This window comes from Coregonus lavaretus (genome assembly GCF_964263955.1).
Source record: "Coregonus lavaretus genome assembly, chromosome: 1".
Lineage (NCBI taxonomy): Eukaryota > Metazoa > Chordata > Actinopteri > Salmoniformes > Salmonidae > Coregonus > Coregonus lavaretus.
This window is the reverse complement of record NC_139988.1, coordinates 84,718,526-84,735,260: the sequence shown is the minus strand read 5'-3', so window position 1 is coordinate 84,735,260 and position 16,735 is coordinate 84,718,526. Positions and strand designations below refer to the sequence as shown.

Sequence of the window (16,735 nt, the reverse complement as noted above, 5' to 3'; positions counted from 1 at the left end):
GAGTAGATTAAGATGTCATCCAGGTAAACGAAGACAAACTTGTTTAACATGTCCCGCAGTACATCATTCACTAGAGCCTGGAACACAGCAGGAGCATTGGTGAGGCCAAAAGGCATAACCAGATACTCGTAGTGGCCTGTTGGTGTATTGAATGCGGTTTTCCATTCATCTCCCTCCCGGATCCGCACTAGGTGGTAAGCGTTTCTGAGATCCAACTTGGTAAAAACAGTGGCTCCCTGGAGCAACTCAAAAGCAGAGGTGAGCAGAGGCAGAGGGTAACGGTTTTTCACTGTGATGTCGTTGAGTCCCCTGTAGTCGATGCAGGGGCGAAGAGATCCGTCCTTCTTCCCCACAAAGAAGAAGCCAGCACCAGCAGGAGATGAAGATGAACGGATTAATCCTGCGGACAGAGAGCCATTGATGTAGTCCTCCATGGACTTTCTTTCAGGAGCAGACAACGAATAAAGACGACCCTTTGGAGGGGCTGTTCCAGGGAGGAGGTCGATGGCACAGTCGTACGGTCGGTGAGGGGGCAGAGATGTGGCTCTTGCTTTGTTAAACACCTCTCTGAGACCATGGTAGCATTCTGGGACATTGGAGAGGTCAGGAGCGGAGTTAGTAGGTACTGGCCGAGGGGGTAGTGCGGCAGCAAGCAGGCAGGTTCGGTGGCAGTCCTCTCCCCACTCCCTGATCACCCCGGTCACCCAGTCGAGCTGAGGGTTGTGCCGGCGGAGCCATGGGTAACCCAGGATGAGGGGTTGGCCTGGAGAGGGGAGCAGGTGAAACTGGATAGTTTCTTGATGGTTTCCGGACAGACCCATCGAGACCGGGGCCGTGACATGAGTGACCGATCCGAGTAAGTGTCCGTCCAGTGCCCGGGCAGGAATAGGAGGTGTCAAACGGAGGTTCTCCAGTCCCAGTTGGCGTGCCAGCTTGATGTCCATTATGTTGGCTTCGGCGCCAGAATCCACCAGAGCAGCCAGGGTGTGAGTTGAGTCAGAGAGGCGGAGGTGAACTTGCAGCAGGGGTTTGCGGTCGGAGGACTGGATGGTCATTGAACTCAACCGGACTCCCCCTATGCCCGGTGAGCTTCGGCCCTTTAAAGGGCAGGTTACCACACGATGTCCATCACCTCCACAATAGAGGCAGAGGTTTGAGGTGAAGCGGCGCTGGCGCTCTGCAGGAGTGAGAGAGGCTCGCCCAATCTCCATAGGCTCAGACTGATCAAGCTGACCTGGGTGAGTGGCAGTAGATGACAGGAGCCCAGTCGGATCTCTCCGAATGCCGGTAGTAGGTGGACCTTGGCGCCCCCTCTCACGACGACGGGTCTGTATCCTTCTGTCGATCCTGACAGTCAGTGCGATGGCTTCATCAAGAGTGGAAGGCAGTTCATGGGAGACCAACTCGTCCTTGATATAGTCAGCCAAACTATGGAAGAACGCGTCCACCAACGATGGTGTGTTCCAAGAACTTCGTCTAGCCAGGGTTCGGAAGTCGATGGAATGGTCTGCGACTGTACGTCTGCCTTGTCGAATACTGAACAGTTCACGAGACGCCTCTGCGGTTGGTGAATCCAGGTCAAACACCTTCAGCATCTCCTCAGCAAACAGGTCGAAGGTTGCACATGCGGGGGTTTGACGTTCGAACTCTGCTGTTCCCCAGAGTCGAGCTCGGCCCGTCAGGTGAGTGATGGCATACCCAACTTTAGCCCCCTCCGTGGCGAAGGTCCTTGGCTGCAAGGAGAACTGAAGTCGGCAGCTAGTCAGGAATGGCCGGACCTGGGTTGAGTCGCCGTTGAACCGCTCGGGGTTTCCAATCTTGGGTTCCGGAGCAGCGGCTGCAATGACCGGGGCAGATAACTCGGGGGCAGGGCTGGTGGGCAGACTGGCTGGGGTAAGGTTGGTGAGGAGTTGAATGATCATGGCGAGTTGTTGTTGCTGCTGCTGGAACTGCTGCTCATGCTCATCGGTTTCCATGTCGGGGAAAGTGTGCGCTGAGTCCATAATGGTCAGATCGTACTGTCACGGTTCAGACAGACGACCAGAGGACCACAATTGCGTCACACCAGAAAGTTTATTAAAACTTAAGGGAAAAGGGAAGTGGGGAGTAAATGAAGGCTCCAGGGGTAACAGGGATCCCGTCCAATGTGCTGGGTCTGTGCCCCCCCCAGTGGCAGCGATGCGTCCTATGAAGCCGGTGGTGGGTGGTCCAGAAGTCCTGGGGGGGGGGAGACACAGACACAACAGGGCGGAATGAAACAAGGCAGCAGTACAGTTCAAGGGAAATCCAAAATACGTAGTAGCAAGGCAGAAGGCTGGTCAGAGTTACCGGGATTGAAGAGTAGTCAGGAGTCGTTATGGCAGAAGCAGGTCTGGATCTCCTGGGGCAGAAGAGTATCCAAAAATCAGGCAGGTCCGGGGTCACAAAACCAGGGTGAGCCAGAAGCGCGAGCAAACAGGTTCCGGGTGTGAGCTTTGCAGACGATCTGACACCGGAGAGCTGAAAGACAGGGCCTTAAATACTGGGAGAGGTAGTGGGTAATGCAGCGCAGCTGGCAGAGTAATTAGAGCAGAGCAGAGCAGGGACAGGTGGAGCTAGTTAGGCTGAGTAGAGAGAGTGGTGAGCAGAGTGGAAGAAAATTAAGGTGGTAACCCGGTGGAGTGAGAGGCTCATGACAAATATACACCTCAATACGGCTCTATATGGCTCTATACACCTCTATACGGCTCTATATGGCTCTATACACCTCAATACGGCTCTATACACCTCTATACGGCTCTATACACCTCAAAACAGCTATATACACCTCTATATGGCTCTATACACCTCAAAACAGCTATATACACCTCTATATGGCTCTATACACCTCTATACGGCTCTATATGGCTCTATACACCTCAATACGGCTCTATACACCTCTATACGGCTCTATGCAGCTTTATACACCTCTATACGGCTCAATACGCCTCTATACGCCTCTATACACCTCTATACGGCTCTATACACCTCTATACGGACCTATACGCCTGTATACGGTGCTATACACCTCTATGCGGCTCTATACACCTCTATACATCTCTATACAGCTCTATACACCTCTATATGGCTCTATACAGCTCTATAAACCTCTATACAGCTCTATATGGCTCTATACAGCTCTATACGGCTCTATACACCTCTATGCAGCTCTATACACCTCTATACAGCTCTAAACACCTCTATACACCTCTATACGCCTCTATACACCTATATAAACCTCTATACAGCTCTATATGGCTCTACACAGCTCTATACAGCTCTATAAACCTCTATGCGGATCTATACACCTCTATACAGCTCTATACACCTCTACAAACCTCTATACACCTCTATATGGCTCTATACAGCTCTATAAACCTATATGCGGCTCTATACACCTCTATATGGCTCTATACACCTCTATAAACCTCTATGCGGCTCTATACACCTCTATACAGCTCTAAACACCTCTATACACCTCTATACACCTCTATACGGCTCTGTACACATCTATACGCCTCTATACACCTCTATATGGCTCTATACTGCTCTATAAACATCTATACACCTCTATATGGCTCTATACAAATCTATAAACCTCTATACGGCTCTATAAACCTCTATACAGCTCTAAACACCTCTATACATCTCTATACGCCTCTATACACCCCTATATGGCTCTATACAGCTCTATAAACATCTATACACCTCTATATAGCTCTATACAGCTCTATAAACCTATATACACCTCTATATGGCTCTATACAGCTCTATAAACCTCTATACACCTCTATATGGCTCTATGCAGCTCTATACGGATCTATACGGCTCTATACACCTCAATACGGCTCTATACACCTCTATATGGCTCTATACACCTCTATACACCTCTATATGGCTCTATACAGCTCTATAAACCTATATGCGGCTCTATACACCTCTATATGGCTCTATACACCTCTATAAACCTCTATGCGGCTCTGTACACCTCTATACAGCTCTAAACACCTCTATACACCTATATACACCTCTATATGGCTCTATACACCTCTATACGGCTCTATACTGCTCAATACGCCTCTATACGGCTCTATGCAGCTCTATACGGCTCTATACGGCTCTATACACCTCAATACGGTTCTATACACCTCTATATGGCTCTATACACCTCTATACACCTCTATATGGCTCTATACGGCTCTATACACCTCTATACACCTATATACGGCGCTATACACCTCAATACGGCTCTATACACCTCTATACACCTCTATACGGCGCTATACACCTCAATACGGCTCTATACACCTCTATACGGCTCTATACGGCTCTATGCAGCTTTATACACCTCTATACGGCTCAATACGCATCTATACACCTCTATACACCTCTATACGGCTCTATACACCTTTATACGGCTCTGTACACCTCTATACGCTTCTATACACCTCTATATACATCTATACAGCTCTATGCGGCTCTATACGGCTCTATACACCTCTATGCGGCTCTATACACCTCTATATGGCTCTATACGCCTCTATACATCTCTATACAGCTCTATAAACATATATACACCTCTATATGGCTCTATACAGCTATATAAACCTATTTACAGCTCTATATGGCTCTATACAGCTCTATACAACTCTATAAACCTCTATGCGGCTCTATACACCTCTATACAGCTCTATACACCTCTATAAACCTCTATACACCTCTATACGCCTCTATACACCTCTATATGGTTCTATACACTTCTATACGCCTCTATACACCTCTATATGGCTCTATACAGCTCTATAAACATCTATACACCTCTATATGGCTCTATACAGCTCTATAAACCTCTATACGGCTCTATACATCTCTATACAGCTCTAAACTATAAAAAATCAAAATGTATGCACTCACTAACTGTAAGTCGCTCTGGATAAGAGCGTCTGCTAAATGACTAAAATGTAAATGTAAATACCTCTATACACCTCTATACACCCCTATATGGCTCTATACAGCTCTATAAACCTCTATACACCTCTATACACCTCTATACGGCGCTATACACCTCTATATGGCTCTATACACCTCTATACACCTCTATACGGCTCTATACACCTCTATACGGCTCTATACACCTCTATACGGCTCTATACGCCTCTATACACCTCTATACAGCTCTATGCGGCTCTATATACCTCTATACAGCTCTATACACCTCTATATGGCTCTATACAGCTCTATAACACTCTATACACCTCTATATGGCTCTATACAGCTCTATACTGCTCTATACACCTCTATATGACTCTATACAGCTCTATAAACATCTATACACCTCTATATGGCTCTATACAGCTCTATAACCCTCTATAAACCTCTATATGGCTCTATACACCTCTATACACCTCTATATACCTCTATAAACCTCTATACACCTCTATATGGCTATATACAGCTCTATACGGCTCTATACGGCTCTATGAACCTCTATAAACCTCTATACACCTCTATATGGCTCTATACAGCTCTATACTGCTCTATACACCTCTATATGACTCTATATAGCTCTATAAACATATATACACCTCTATATGGCTCTATACAGCTCTATAACCCTCTATACACCTCTATATGGCTCTATACAGCTCTATAAACCTCTATATGGCTCTATACACCTCTATACAGCTCTATACACCTCTATACACCTATATACAGCTCTATAAACCTCTATACACCTCTATATGGCTCTATACACCTCTATACAGCTCTATATACCTCTATAAACCTCTATAAACCTATATACACCTCTATAAACCTCTATACAGCTCTATAAACCTCTATACACCTCTATATGGCTCTAGTCAGTCATCTGCCCTGAGAAAGCATCCTTTTTTTGGCCCTAAGTCTACCAAAGTGTGTGTGTATATGTGTGTGCCCCAGTCATGACAGAGTTACTGTCATGAAAAAGCGCCCTGAGGGATGATTAGACCTGTACATCCTCCCATCGTTCCTCACTGTGATTAAAACCTGGGCTCCTGCCTCTCAGAGTGTGAAAAGATTCAATTGCATCCCCATACTGAGCCTCGCATTCAACTACATCTGGAGCGTTTAGTCATCTGAAGACAAAGGGAGTTGGCTTCGCTTTTAACTCTCATTAGATTCAATGAAGAAGCACCAGGAAGATTCACTGTTGTTGAATTCAAGGTTTATGGCATACTGGGAGGACATAATTGTAGGTCTGAAAATAAGGGGGAGTGAGATGAGTGCTAGCTATGCTCTTCGGTGCATTCCTGCTGTGCATGTGCATCAATTATGCCTTACACAAAATCAATCAGTGACTAAGTGATTTTCCAGTCTAGTGTCATTTCTTTCTGGTGTCGTGCCTCAACACGTGACACCACACACAGTGGGATTTGGGGAGGTGAACGGCCTTGTCATTCTACCCAAGGATTGATACAGTATGAAATGATATGGAGCTGACTCTTAACTGTATTCTGTTGATCGGTATGTTTTTGACTATGTTTTCGTCCTCTCGCAGGTGTGTTCAGGCTCAACAACAACACCGGGGTGATCTCTACAGTCAAGCTGCTGGACCATGAGACCAACGCCAGCTACAGCCTCAGAGTAGAGGCTGACTCCATGGGGGTGGTCGAGTCCAATCTCCGAGCGCCCTCCAAGAGTAAGCCTGCCTGCCATTCAAACTGTCACTTAGAAAATGGCAACCTGTTTTCTTATATAGTGCATTACTTTTGACCAGGGCTAAAAGCCTTCTGTAGCTTCTGAGATAATGGCCTCAGAGAGACTTAAAAACGGAAGGCAATGGTTGGCCCAAAAGCCTTTTACAACCTTATTTTAGACGGAGTAATTGAAATTCACATTCTTATTTCTGCCGTCTCTCTGTTTGTCTCTCTTGTAACAGAAATGTGGCATTTGCCTGTAAATTATTTCCCATCTTTGCTTTTTCCAAAATACTTAAAAGCACGCCTCATCCTTTCACGATATTTTGCTTTCTGAGTAGTCAAATTCATGCTGAGTTGCGGAGGAGGAGGAGGAGTAGGAGGAGGAGACATTTTGATTTAGCAGTTACTGGTAAATGTGGCAGATAAAAAATAAAAAAATGTATCCTTTCTTGACAATCTCATCATGTCTCCTCAATATGCAGAAACAATCACTCAAATCAATTTGATTACAATAACACTGTCATCCTCTTATGTCTAAATGCCAACTTAGTCGATTCTAGAATAAAAGAGGCTTGTAGAGATTTGATTAGGCCAGTGATCACTGTTGTATGTTATGCCCAGATTACAATTAGAATTACATTCAGCATTTCTTTCTCTACTCAAACTCAATTGACTACTATACCCAGGCCACTCACTGTGTGTTATTCAAGCTGGGGGGGGGGCCGGGGGGGGGGGGGGGGGGGAGCAGGCCTGGTAGCTATATTTGAGATGTGGTGGAAGTTTCATCATGGGGGGGGCTATTGATGTTGTTTGATTCATTCCGCTGGAGGGAGGTAGCGTGTTAAATGGCTGCTCTCGAGCAGAGAGTGGATGGGTACTCCCCACTGCGTTTGGCTATGTAGGTGACCATCATCACTGTATTATGAAGACACTTGGTTGAATTGATTCGAGCCACATCACTGATTATGCAGGGGTGTGTGTGTGTGTGTGTGTGTGTGTGTGCACAGTGATGTGGCTCGAATCAATTCAACCAAGTGTCTTCATAATACAGTGATGAGCATGTGTGTGTGTGTGAGAGCGTGCAAGCATGCAAAAAGTGTAAAAAAAAAGTAGGCCATTACCACTTTAAGAATAATACAATATTTAGACTCTGCCATTGCATTGATAATCAAATTATTATTACATTCTAAAATATGTGATTTTTGTGTCCATGAAAACTGTTTCACCCCATAACATAAGGATGCACGAAATGTTAAGTAGTTACACTGCATTTCTGAGATCTCTACACAAAAAACTGTCCGACAGCTAGATTCAGGATTCTTACAGGGTTCAAATTCAATGTCTAATTTAACTGATTAATGCTTAATATATGACATAACAACAACTTACACTGCCATAAATGCAAGGAGAAAAAGGAAATGTTTTATTTCACACTATTTTGGACAAATCCATCAACACTCCAACCATGAGAACATTGGATGCTGCTGAGGGGAGGACAGCTCATAATAATGGCTGGAACGGAGCTATTGGGATGGCATCTAACACCTGGAAACCATGTGTTTGAGGTATTTGACACCATTCCACTGATTCTGGTCCAGTCATTACCACAAGCCCGTCCTCCCCAATTAAGGTGCCACCAGCCTCCTGTGCATGAGAAAGGGTTAAACAAAGGGTTTTAAATCAAGTCGTGAATTGTATTGAATATAGCTATGTTCCCCTGGTAGTCTGTCCTCCTGGTTTGTCCCCCTGGTCTATCTTCCTGGTCTTTCCCCCTGGTCTGTCCTCCTAGTCTGTCCCCTTGGTCTGTCCTCCTAGTCTGTCCCCTTGGTCTGTCCTCCTAGTCTGTCCCCCTGGTCTGTCCTCCTAGTCTGTCCTCTTGGTCTGTCCTCCTAGTCTGTCCCCCTGGTCTGTCCCCCTGGTCTGTCCTCCTGGTCTGTCCCCCTGGTCTGTCCCCCTAGTCTGTCCTCTTGGTCTGTCCTCCTAGTCTGTCCCCCTGGTCTGTCCCCCTGGTCTGTCCTCCTGGTCTGTCCCTCTGGTCTGTCCCCCTGGTCTGTCCTCCTAGTCTGTCCTCCTGGTCTGTCCCCCTGGTCTATCTTCCTGGTCTTTCCCCCTGATCTGTCCCCCTGTTCTGTCCTCCTGGTCTGTCCTCCTGGTCTGTCCCCCTGGTCTGTCCCCCTAGTCTGTCCTCCTAGTCTGTCCTCCTGGTCTGTCCCCCTGGTCTGTCTTCCTAGTCTGTCCTCCTGGTCTGTCCCCCTGGTCTATCTTCCTGGTCTTTCCCCCTGATCTGTCCCCCTGTTCTGTCCTCCTGGTCTGTCCTCCTGGTCTGTCCCCCTAGTCTGTCCCCCTAGTCTGTCCTCCTAGTCTGTCCTCCTGGTCTGTCCCCCTGGTCTGTCTTCCTGGTCTTTCCCCCTGGTCTGTCCCCCTGTTCTGTCCCCCTGGTCTGTCTGTCCTGGTCTGTCTATCCTGGTCTGTCCCCCTGGTCTGTCCCCCTGGTCTGTCCCCTTGGTCTGTCTTCCTGGTCTGTCCCCTTGGTCTGTCTTCCTGGTCTGTCCCCTTGGTCTGTCTTCTTGGTCTGTCCCCAGGTCTGTCCCCCTGGTCAGCCCCAGAGCATTTTGTCAGATGATGTATGGCATTTTATTTGGCGGGTCCCTCTGCGTATTTGTAGCCCTTCAGGATGTGGCCTGGCATTTTACTATGATCAATGACAAACCGCAATGCAGTGTTGTACTATTTTAGTCAAACGTCTAAATCAGTGTATTGGCAGTGTATTGTAGACTTTGTATTTTGTATATGATGCACATTTGGCTATTTAGAGCTCTAGTTTTCTATTTAATCCAAATGAGATTCAAATTTGTCTTTGGGGTCATCTTTACATATTTTGTTCTTGCTCCTCTGTTTGCAGCCAACACAGCGAGGGTGTTCATTGATGTTCTGGATGAGAATGATCACCCTCCTGTCTTTACCAAACCCTTGTACCTGGGAGGAGTGGCCGAGGACGCCAAGACATTCACTTCTGTACTACAAGTCCAGGTACACCCAGCTCCTTTCAAACACAAAGTGGACCACTTCTAGATAGTGCAATTGGTGTCTAAAGAGGACAACTAATTCGTTTCTAAAAATTGAACTTTTCTAAAATGGAACGATCAAACTACGATCACTCCTCCTTACGATGCAACCAGCCAAAGGTACAAAAAGGTTTAACGCCCACAAATGTGTCTGGTTGAACTATTATCTGTGTTTGCATTTGAAATGCAGTGTTTTGTAGTTGTAATCTTTGACACGTGTGCTGATAATGCCTGACTAGCTGGAGGATCTTTGACCTGTGTTGATAATGCCTGACTAGCTGGAGGATCTTTGACCTGTGTTGATAATGCATGACTAGCTGGAGGATCAACCATCTCAGACTTTCAGACACCTCTGACAATACTTAGAATGCTAAGGCCGTAGAGGCTCGCAGATAACATCTCCACACATCTGTCAATAGCATGCTGCAAAGTCCTGTGTGAAAGGGAATTATCCCCTGTGTGCACCGGGGTGTGTAGTTGTCAGTTTTTCACACCATTGTAGCTAAAGCCTGTTGGGAGTGTGCTCAGACTGAGACTGTGGGTGTGTGTGTGGGTGGGTGTGGGTGTGTGTGTGGGTATCTGTGGGTGGGGGTGGGTGTGGGTGTGTGTGGTTGGGTGGGTGGGTGTGGGAGTGTGGGTCATTTGCATTTATTTTTAATTTTTTTGGGGGGGGGTCGAAGTGAGGAGGGGGGTTATTGCTCCATTCGACTGTTGTTGCTCCAGTCAGGCTAGGGTAGAACACACAGTCACAAACAGGTTTGCCAGGAGCCTCTAAAAAGAGCTAATCCTTTAGACCAGGAGGTAATGGAATTACTGGGTCAAAGATTTACTGAACTGACATCAAATCAAATCAAATGTTATTTGCCACATACGCCAAATACAACAGGTGTAGAAATTACAGTGAAATGCTTACTTACAAGCCCTTAACCAACAATGCATTTTTTTAAGAAAAAAAAAGGGGAAAAAATGGTTAAGTAACAAAATTAAAGCAAATAACTAAAGAGCAGCAGTAAAATAATATAACAGTAGGGAGGCTATATACAGGGGGGTACCGGTGCAGAGTCAATGTGCGGGGGCACCGGCTAGTCGAGGTAATTTAGGTAATATGTACATGTGGGTAGAGTTAAAGTGACTATGCATAAATAATAAACAGAGTAGCAGCAGCGTAAAAGAGGGGGTGGGGGTGGGGGGTCAGTGCAAATAGTCTGGGTAGCCATGATTAGCTTTTCATGAGTCTAATGGCTTGGGGGTAAAAGCAGTTGAGAAGCCTTTTGGACCTAGACTTGGCGCTCCAGTACCGCTTTCCGTATGGTAGCAGAGAGAAAAGTCTATGACTAGGGTGGCTGGAGTCTTTGACAATTTTGAGGGCCTTCCTCTGAGTGGTATAGAGGTCCTGGATGGCAGGAAGCTTGGCCCCAGTGATGTACTGGGCCGTACGCACTACCCTCTGTAGTGCCTTGCGGTCGGAGGCCGAGTAGTTGCCATACCAGGCGGTGATGCAACTAGTCACAATGCTCTCGATGGTGCAGCCGTATAACTTTTTGAGGATCTGAGGACCCATGCCAAATCTTTTCAGTCTCCTGAGGGGGAATAGGCTTTGTCGTGCCCTCTTAACGACTGTCTTGGTGTGTTTGGACTATGATAGTTCGTTGGTGATGTGGACACCAAGGAACTTGAAGCTCTCAACCTGTTCCACTACAGCCCCAACGATGAGAATGGGGGCGTGCTCAGTCCTCTTTTTTTTCCTGTAGTCCACAATCATCTCCAATCATCTCCTTTGTCCAATCACATCTCGTAACGGTAACATTCAACTTCTCAGGTGTTTCACTCACAGTCAGGTTCAAAATCTTCATCTATAGTATTCATGCCTATTCCCTGTTTCTTTACTAATAGGAAATTCATTGCAGATCTGAATATGATCTCTGTAAAAGCCGCGCAGCATCCCCAAGATTAGGCTAATCTACTTTTAAATCCTTCTTTAAACAGGAGCGTCGGCACTGTAGAAATAAATAATAATTTGTCTTCTGAGTGACACACATTGTCTGTGATTGATCTCATAATCAGTACATTTGAACACAAAACAAGTCGCACTTGATGGAATGTGTTTGTGTCCCTGTTACAGAGAGGAAAGCGGAATATCTGCAAATAACACATCCAATTTCACAGCAAATCAGCCTCAAATCAGAACCACAGCTTCAAACAAGTTGGGGTGGCTTTCATAACACAGTCAACAGCCTTCTTCTCGCTCTAATGCTTGGTGCAGTCTTTGTGTCACATGTTCACACTGCATTCATACACTGGTGTCTTCATTCCTGGTCTGGTCTGGTCTCATCAATAACTAACCCAGGGGGTGAATTCTGTTACCAGAGAACCTTTACATATACAGTATATAGTGTGAGATGCAAATGGGTTGCAGAATATTGAAAATATCTCATTAGTGTGAATGACTTCGGCGGGGCAGGGCACATTGCTGTCTCTGCTCCTTAACACTCAGTCTCAGTCGTAAAAAAAATAGGTCTAATAAATCAATGTCACTGCAAAGCAACAAGGCAACCTGTGAAATCAGCTGCGTCCCTGTTAAAGAGAGAGTGGCTCGCAGCTCGAAGACTCCACCTACAGCAAGAATTGAGAACTACAACCTCTCCAAACAAATCTGTGCCCTTTGAATTTTCAATGGATGAGCTGGTTGGTATCTTGATGTTATGTTGTTGTTCTTGTTGTTGACGCTGCTGTGTTTGAACCTCTTGAATGCTTTGACTCTCTGTGTGTGTGTGTGTGTGTGTGTGTGTGTGTGTGTGTGTGTGTGTGTGTGTGTGTGTGTGTGTGCGTGTGCGTGTGGCGTGCGTGCGTGTCTCTGTCTCAGGCCCTGGACAAGGACACAGGGAATTACAGCTCCATGCAGTACAGGCTCGTTATCCCCCCCACCACCAATGGCAAGGACGGCTTTGTCATCGAGCCCTACACCGGTGTCATCAAGACTGCCATTATGTACAGGAACATGCGCCGGTCTTACTTCAAGTTCGAAGTGGTCGCCACTGACAATTACGGCGAGGGGGGACTGAGTAGCAAGGCAGAGGTGGTGGTGAGTGTTTTTCCTGTTCCCATAGAATTGAATGGAGATGCCCATTTTAGTAACTATAGTTCTATGGCTGTGCACTTTCCTCCGTGAAAAGCCATTGGTCTGGTCTCTGAGTCTTTGTTCATTGCTCAGTTCAAGTTCCATCAGTCCCGCCTAGTTTTTCATACTCCATGCCAGCTATGAACAATTCTAGCTTGTGGACCTTTAAGTGTGTGTCAATACCTTCACCACCCATGTTTACACTGGCACTACATACCTCTCCTCTCCTCCCAAAATACACATTCAAAGCTTCACATAGGAATTGCATTTGTAGAAAGACACAGTAGCGATACTCCAGCTAATCAGCGATCTGTGTCCGGTGCCAGCCTTGTGGTAGGTAGGCTAGCTATCCCTGAGAGAGTAGATGAATGTGTGTTCCTTCCGTGCTGGCCGCTTCCCAGCTTGTTGCAAATTGAACTGTCCCAGGGCATATGGGGATCATTGATTATACATTACAGCCCTGTCCTGCCCATTCTTCTCTTGGCCAATGAAACAAGGGGCTGGCTGGGCCAGAGCCCTGCCTGAACGAGAGGAGCCACACTGTGGCTAAATTAATCGAATTCCAACGGGAAGCTTCGTTTCATGGGGACTGCATAAAGGAACCTTCCCGCCAAACTACAGGGAGAGGTCCTGTCTGGTTTAGCCTGCTGTCCAAAATTAAAGTTAGGGAGGGGATGGAAAAGTAGATGCTGGTTTTGTGTCTGTCACGTTGATGATTTGATTGAATTCTGTTTCCCAGGTATCCGTGGTGAATCTGTTGGATATGCAGGTGGTGGTCTCCAATGTTGCTCCTACAGTGGTGGAACAGAACAAGGATAAGCTCCTCGGGTAATGTAGAAGATATCTAATCTATTATAATTCAATTAAGAAGGATATCGCATCCGTCTTTTAACATTCAAGTCGTGACTGAACTTGATATGCAAGTGACTCACTTTAGCAACATTTACAATTGGCCCTTTCCCAGGCGTGCAGGTGTTTGAGGGGGCTGCATGATTCAGAGTTGATTTGATCGTCGCCTTCTACCGAGATGAAAATGGGTCCCGCTGTTTGATGGCTGCTCAAATTAAAGTGTCAGGCGACGCGAGCCTTCCTTCAGTCTTCATTCGAGCCTCTCCCCACCTGCCTCTTCAGTTCTATCGGAGCTCTGTCATACACTTCACACAGCCACTTCCCAATGGTTCCCTCCTTGTCTTGAGCTTACTGCTTAGCTATTGGCATTGTGAACATCAGTAGAAGTCTAACTTCTCTCTGAAGCTAAATTGCAAAAGAGGAAATGTGCCAGTGGCTCCTTAGCTGTCTCCTGTTCCTCTGGGGGTGGGGTGTTAGTCTGCACGTGTGAATTCCAGCATATCTGTGTGAGCTCGCGTGTATTGGCTGTACTGCTACTGTACACCTGTCCATCACCCAACGTATCCTCCTACTGACACAGTCAACCAGTATCAGTCCTCCTGATGGACTTTCTCTGACTGGGCCTCCACTTTCGCTCCCAGAGCTACGGCCCCAGCTGTGGAGCCACCTAGTTTATCAGTGTTGTCCCCCTACCAAGGGGAGACACATCCACCTGGTCTCAGTTCTGTCATCCTCTTTGGCATTTCCCAGGGGAGAGGGAACATCCAGGGCTCAGCAGGTAATTGGCTCAACACCTACCTTGCTTTCCCTCTGAGCTCAGAGGGATAAATATTTTGTCTTGCCCATTCACCCTCTGAATGGCACACACTCAATCCATGTCTCAATTGTCTCGAGGATTAAAAATCCTTCTTTAACCTGTCTCATCCCCTTCATCTACACTGATTTGAAGTGGATTTACTAAGTGACATCAATAAGGGATCATAGCTTTCACCTGGATTCACCTGGTCAGTCTATCTCATGGAAAGAGCATGATGTTTTGTACACTCAGTGTAAATCACCATTGAAAATTTTCCCAAAGATCCTGCTGTCACCTTGTTCTTATACAAAGCACCTGATGATTGCTTCCTCTCCCTCTGCAGGGTCCTGGAGCGCTATGTGCAGGACCAGATTCCAGGGGCCAAAGTGGTGGTGGAGTCCATCGGACCGCGGCGGTTCGGTGACGGCTTCGAGCAAGAGGACTACTCCAAGTCGGACCTGATGGTGTACGCTATCGACCCTCTGACCAACAGGGCCATTTCACGCCAAGAGCTGTTCAAGTGAGTAGCCTGTCACTACGGTGGCCCTGAGTTTATAACTAAAGTGATTGCCCCCCTTAGGGCCACCCTCTGCAGTATCCAGATACGCCATCCCTGTGGAGCAGGTGTTTACCCAGTGACAGACAGAGGGGGGAAGTCACTACTCACCAGAGTTGTTTTGTTCCCTGTCACCCTGCAGTCAGGCCCTCATTAGAGAGCCAACCACATGCCCTAGTACGACAGCAGCCCCGGTTCTGCCATTCAACTGGCTGACAACCGGCTAACCCACCACTCTGTACTGCTCCCTACCCACTCTCCACATCTAACCGCCCTCTGCCTCTTTCAGCTCCACAGCGTGACAAATGGACCTAGTGAACAATGGCAACATAATTGTGTAGCAGTGTGTCCCCACACCTATCATTTATGCCTCCGGCCATTACAGGGAGTAGAGTGTTGCTCTCTGTGTTCCATTGTTCGTACTTAGATTTAACTGATAGATATCATACTGATTTTCTCATGCACATAATTGGTATATGACTGGATACATTCGTTTTTTCCTGACCACTTAACTATAACTAAGTCCTGGTCAGGTCAGGTGAGGTGATCAGGAAAAACTCCAGGCCCTCTGACTGATGGGGATGCTGATGATGATGATTGTAATGATGTGATAGTGATGATGATGACTATGTGTGGGTGTGTGGGTGTGTAACTATACTACATGTAATCTGTGTGTTTCCATCCGAGGTTTCTGGATGGGAAGCTGCTGGACATCAACAAGGAGTTTCAGCCGTACCTGGGCCGAGGCGGGAGGATCCTGGAGATACGCTCCCCGGACGTGGTGACCAGCGTGAAGAAGGCCGTGCAGACCGTGGGCTACACCGAGGGGGCGCTGCTCGCCCTAGCCGTCATCATCATCCTCTGCTGCATCCCCGCCATCCTCATCGTCATCATCACCTACAGGCAGTGAGTAGAAAGAACAGTTAGTTCAAAGTTCAAATGCTTTATTGGAAGTACATTATGTGTCAAATGGGAATGTGAGGATGAATAGCCCACAAGGCACAAGTACTGGTGCAGACAGACACAGTGGTGCAGACAGACACAGTGGTGCAGACAGACACGGTTGTGCAGACAGACACGGTGGTGCAGACAGACACGATGGTGCAGACAGACACGGTGGTGCAGACAGACACAGTTGTTTAGACAGCACTTTACCTGCTTTCCAGCCCTCAGAGGCTGTCCCTAATGCCCATCATTTTAGAAGGAAGCAAGCTTTCTCTCCGCAATTCACCATGGAAACTCCTTTGAGCGCCGGCATAATCGTCTATTTATACAGCGTGAAAGCACATTAATTAATGTCAGAGCAGATAAACACTGCAGACTGATTGTTGTGGTTTGGGGTAGATTTTCTCCCTCTGCTCTGAGCCTGCGAACCAAACCGAGCAGCATATGGCTAGACTGAGAGCCGTCACGATTTCAAGACTGACAGCCATCACGATTTCAGGGCTAGACTGACAGCCATCACGATTTCAGGGCTTGACTGACAGCCGTCACGACTTCAGGGCTTGACTGACAGCCGTCACGACTTCAGGGCTAGATATTAAACAGATGAGAAAAGAATCCTCTGTGTCATCTTCATCAGTGTCTCAGCTTCAGGAAAGTGGCTTAGCCTACAGATAATTATTTCACTCTCTTTCTTTTTGTATTAAGACA

The 16,735-nt window shown here is 46.9% G+C and overlaps 1 protein-coding gene across 1 annotated transcript in view; it reads left to right on the top strand.

Annotated features, from left to right (window-relative positions):
* The window catches only part of LOC311136550 (protocadherin-15-like), a gene marked incomplete at both ends in the record, with an annotated part of 186,647 nt that extends 170,655 nt beyond the window's left edge, over positions 1-15,992 (top strand). The window contains 6 exon segments of the mRNA XM_084170724.1: positions 6,557-6,697; positions 9,601-9,728; positions 12,627-12,845; positions 13,621-13,709; positions 14,870-15,046; positions 15,770-15,992. Of these exon segments, the coding sequence (XP_084026850.1) occupies positions 6,557-6,697; positions 9,601-9,728; positions 12,627-12,845; positions 13,621-13,709; positions 14,870-15,046; positions 15,770-15,992 (977 nt within the window).
* Positions 15,993-16,735: the final 743 nt, after the last annotated feature.